General features: G+C 38.5%; 1 protein-coding gene across 1 annotated transcript in view; it reads right to left on the bottom strand.

Annotated features, from left to right (window-relative positions):
* The window catches only part of LOC123971021 (phosphatase and actin regulator 1-like), a 19,484-nt gene that overhangs the window by 9,244 nt on the left and 4,980 nt on the right, over positions 1-5,260 (bottom strand). Inside the window, exon 3 of the mRNA XM_046049520.1 lies at positions 1,377-1,457. Within this exon, the coding sequence (XP_045905476.1) occupies positions 1,377-1,457 (81 nt within the window). The remainder of the gene's footprint in view (positions 1-1,376; positions 1,458-5,260) is intronic.

Genomic DNA, 5,260 nt, shown 5'->3' with positions numbered 1-5,260 from the left:
ACTTCAGACTCTGACAGGCCAGAGCCGAGCACCGGAGAACGCCCGTTCTCCATCTTCACTTCCTCTCGTATAGCCAGGGAAGAGCCGTCTATATAGACAAGAGTGGGGAGTAGGAAAAGATGGAAGTATTGAAAGACAGGTAGAACTAAAAATACAGAGGAGGCAGTTTTCTTTAACTATTTGTTGTTATACAATAAAAACGTGGATCAGGCATCTTTACTACGCTTTATGATCAAATACTGCTGCTGCTTTGTCTATGAACTGTAATATGTAAGGTATTTTGTTACACCTAACATTGTTTTTGCGTTTTTTGTGTTGTTTTGCTGTTGTACCAAATGTTGTTGTTGTCTTGTTATTTGTTAGAACCTGCTATTTGACCCTTTCTTGACAAGGTCTCACTTGTAAAACAGGTTTCAATCTCAATGTGACTTCCTAGTTAAATAAAGGTTATACAGCTTGGCATATATATATATATATATATATAAATATAATACTGTGACGACCCCTGTAGGGTTGTCTTGTATAACTCTCTCTGTGCTTCTTATTAGGTAATCGTGAACACCTGAGGGCCCCAGGGTGTGCAGATTATTTAAGCCGGCACTAGTGCAGTTTCGGGGCGCGCTCTTCCCCCTCACTCCTCTCTTTTCTTCGTCGGCAGAGGCGTCCCCCGTCAAGGATGTGCCGTCGGTCATTTTGAGTTCTTGTTGTTTTATTTCTACATTTCAACACCTTCACCTACACTATACGTTCACTCACCCACACCGAACACTACTGACTGGACTGATTTTCACATGACATATTTTGGTTTATGTTATAGTAAAATTTATTGTTTATTCTTTGTTAAAAATAAATTACTTTTGTTAAACTTTTAGTAGGCCTGTGGTGTGTCTCCATATTTTGTCACGGTCCATGAGCCAGATCGTGACCATCCATCCATCCATCCATCCATCCATCCATGTATCTTTGGGTTTTGGTTTGAGAAATAATAACAGACAGATTATTCAGTAATAAATAAATAACAATCAGTTGCAGCCCTAGCTTCAGGTCCAAATCTATTTTAAATCCTAATCATTTTCAACTAATTTTCTCTTTGAAAGGTTAAAACAAATAACACATGCCTATCAAGTTTAGTTAGCACAGGCACATTGAACAATTTGCTGAATTAAAGTGACAAATACTGTTTGGAAATGTGATATCAGACAGAGAAAAGCAGTCACATCTGAGAAGCTGTAGCTAGAAAACATTTCATAGTTTTAATTGATAAAAAGGACAAAAACTAAATTGTCAAAACAAAACAACAAACATATCGATCAATCAGCTGGTCGTTTCAGCACTACCAACATTTTAGGTATCACCTTTGTTTTCTGGACCCTCACCTTTCTCGTAAACCTCCTTCAGCACTCCTTTCTTGATGAGCTCTTCTCTGCTCTGGCGAGTGGACATTTTCCTCTCCAACACTGAGGGAGCAGAGAAGACATGACGTCAAATAAACAACAACAAAACACGGACGCTCTACTGGATACTCAGAGCTTTATTGGTGCTGAGGACTTTGTCAGGTGCAGCAGACGTTTGTTTGGACTTGCTGCCTCCACCATTGTTGCCAGTAATAATCTTGACTGAACCTCGGAGCTATGCACTTCTGTTCCTCACAGAGAGCGAATCAAACACATCAATACAAAACATTTGCATCAAAGCAGTTGAAAAGGACAGTTTCAACCTGCATGCTGAGTTTTATACACACACAACTCATTTAATCATCTTTGTCTCAAAGCATGAAATTACTGAAGCCATATTGAGCTTATTATAAGCTCACGTTTTTGCCTTTTCAGCTTTTCTTATTCTTTAGACTCTACTTTTCATTTCGTATGTTGTGTTATTATCCACACAAGAGAGAGAGAGATAGATAGACATATGTGATATCATAGTATATATTGATAGTTGAGAGAATATTCTTATTAGTATCATGATATTGATTGCAACCATTTCCAAACAGTATTTGTCACTTTAATTCAGCAAATTCTTCAATGTGCCTGTGCTAACTAAACTTGATAGGCATGCGTTATTTATTTTAAGAGAAAATTAGTTGGAAATTATTACGATTTAAAAAAGATTTGTACCTGAAGCTAGGGCAGCAACTAATTATTATTTTCATTACTGAATAATCTGTCAGTTATTATTTCTTAAACCAAAACACCAAAACTCAAAGATACTCGGCTTACAATGATATAAAACAGAGACGAGCAGTAAATTCTCCCATCTAGGAAGCTGGAACCAGCTCGGCATTTTTGCTTGGATGATAGATACCTTGTCAAGACAGGGTCAAATACATTCCCCTGCCTCTAAATATTTTAATTGTTAAATGCATTATGTTTCTGACGGGTATCTGACAGGACTCATTGACTTTCACCCCATCTCTCCTCTTGAGACACTCATTAACACATTTGCCTGTGCCGATATATACTATGCCTGGAGTACCTTCCATTAAACTATGTGGACGCAGGACATGCGAATACTAACCACAGCAAAACACATGATGACATTCAGCCAATAACCAATGGCTAGAGGATAATACAAAAGGTTAGAAAACAGCACGAAGCACTGTAGGGAAAATAAATAAATAAACGAATAAAAAAAAAAACACACACACACACACACACACACACACACACACACACACAGGAAGTTCAGTTTTAAGAGCATTTTCCTCGTTCCTGTAACTCAAGCAGGGAAGAAGTAGCACATACACAACCATATATCTGAACTAACCTGTGCTCCAAACCTTTTTTATATTTTATGGCGCAATAAGACAGAACTGAGCATTGTCCTCAGGACAGTAATGGTACAGTGGTGGCTGACAGGAATGCCCACATACTGTTATGATGGCGAGAGTCCAGCAATAACACATGGTGCTCACAACATGTATCTACCTGTGTGCATGTGAGCTGTAAAATGTATATTGTGCTTTATTTGCATTCAGAGAAAGGAAGCCAGTTTCTGTCACCTGCTGCGACAGCTGGGGGAACAGCTTGGCTGTAGGCAGCCTCTCTCCACCCCTCTGCTGCGTCTCCCAGTGAGAACCGGACGTAGAAAGATTCAGCCAGCTGAGAACAACAACAGCTTCCATTTCTCCGTCCAAATCAAATGCTTTCCTCTATTTCACAGCTTACTACTGAGTGCATATTGTAGCTGAGAACTAGACATATGTACTAACATCCACATTTCCTCAGATTCCGGGGCTAACATCGCTCCAGGGGAAAAGTACATTCACACACTGGCACACTGACAATCACCATTTAAAGCTAATTTGTTGCTGCAGTTCACATTCATAATCAACTCTTCCACAGCTGCTGTGTTTGCATCTCTGATGAATACTGTAATTAACAGCTTTAAGCCATTATGTTTGAACCAACTATAGCTTTTTGATTAGCTTCATTTTCCACAGACTCCAGATTGCTCCTTTTCTTTACTTTTTTAAATTATAACAACATGACTGGTCATATTCTGTATATATTATTCAGGTCTTCTGTGAATGAGGAAGTGGAGAGGTTTTGTTTTACAGTTTAGCAAAAATGTTTATTTTAATTTCTTACTTTCTGGAAGTATTTTTAGTATTATTTTATTTTATTTTTTCACAATTTTATTTTCAACCTCTTTGTAAAGGCACTTGTTGACATTTTTAATAATGTTTTTTCAATTCACTTGACTCAACTTGTTAAGTAAAAAAAACACATTCATGTGTACACAAAAGCATTAATTTCTTCCTTTGTGAGAATGATGATGGCCCAGGGATCATCATAATGACCCAGAGTCAAATGACAAACAAACCATTACAGCTGGAGGAAATATTTACTCTATTTACTATATTTACTAAAGGAAGCTTCTTAGACACTGAAAAGTCTGTCTGAATAACAAGTGGCTTTAACGAAAAGGGTCAGAATTTGGTTCATAATTCAGGTCTAACGATTAGGATTTGTATTTTACTAAACGATGATCTGCTGGATCTTCAAAAGAAGTTGACTAATTGTCAGAAACCAGGTTGTTCAGTGAGAACCAGGCCCAGCAGCGGTGCTGATGGTCTAGCTGAGGAGCAGCTGACCCTTTACCATCCTTACATAACCATAATCATACACAGTAGAGCTTTACTGCAGCCCCTATATCACCCCCCCGCTCTGCAGTTCAGCACCTCTGAGCCATTCATTAATGCTTCTGGTTCTAGGTGCAACTGTCAGAGATGTGAGTGCAGCAGATTGCTAAAGGGGGCGGTGGGGAACTGGGTGATAATGGAAGTGCTGTGTTTACAGTGTTTTTCGTTCTCACCAGCAGAGGTCTGCTTAAACTTTTCACTCTTCTTCTTCCTCCATTTCCAGGGTTTAAACAGACGTCCCAGGGTGGCAAATTTGCTCCGCCGCCGAATGGGAGGTGTGTGTGTGCCTGGGACCAGCGAATCAGAGCGCATCGCTGCCAACCTCTCCACTTCCTCAGCTGGAAAACAGATCGGGAACAACAAGATCATTAACAAGCAGGTAAACAACACTTAGATAAATATGTTTGTGACTTGCTTGATGGTGATTTTGTCTTTGCCCGTAGCACGATAACAACAGAATTAGATTATGAGTACAAGGTATTTATCTTTAGTTTATTTCACATACTTTGCAAAAAAGAAACATAGGTCTACACCTGCAATGATTAGCTGATAAATTAATTAGGTAATTGACTGAAGGTCAACCAGTAACTATTTAGATAGTCGATTAAACATTTAAGTAATTTGTAAAGCAAAAATGCCAAAAACATCCTCTAGTTGCAGCTTCTCAAACTTGAAGATGTGATGCTTTTGTCTGTTTTATATTGTAGTGAACTGAATATCTTTGCGTTTGGACTGTTGGTCCGACAAAACAAAACATCTGAAGACATCACCTTGGACTGGGATGGACATTTTTCACAATGTTTGACATTTTACGTACCAAACGATTCATCAAGGAAATAATCATCAGTTTAATCGACAATGAAAATAATCAGTAGTTGCAGCCCTATTGGGTAAGAGCCCACGTAAGATGCACTACCCCCGACCAACTCCTCATCTGTCACATGAAATCACTCTGGGTTACTTATAAATATCACTTAACACGCACCCTTTATGAGACTCTTACGTTTCTATATGTAAAGTCTAAATTTAGAGGTAAGTGATAAAATAATACTAGTGTTTAAAGGATTGAATAACATGTAATTTTAGGCTGCTTAGTATGGTCAGGTAGAAAGTAAA

Source organism: Micropterus dolomieu, linkage group LG05 (assembly GCF_021292245.1).
Source record: "Micropterus dolomieu isolate WLL.071019.BEF.003 ecotype Adirondacks linkage group LG05, ASM2129224v1, whole genome shotgun sequence".
NCBI classification, from domain to species: domain Eukaryota; kingdom Metazoa; phylum Chordata; class Actinopteri; order Centrarchiformes; family Centrarchidae; genus Micropterus; species Micropterus dolomieu.
The sequence above is the reverse complement of the archived record's forward strand: the minus strand, read 5'-3'. Positions and strand labels throughout refer to the sequence as shown.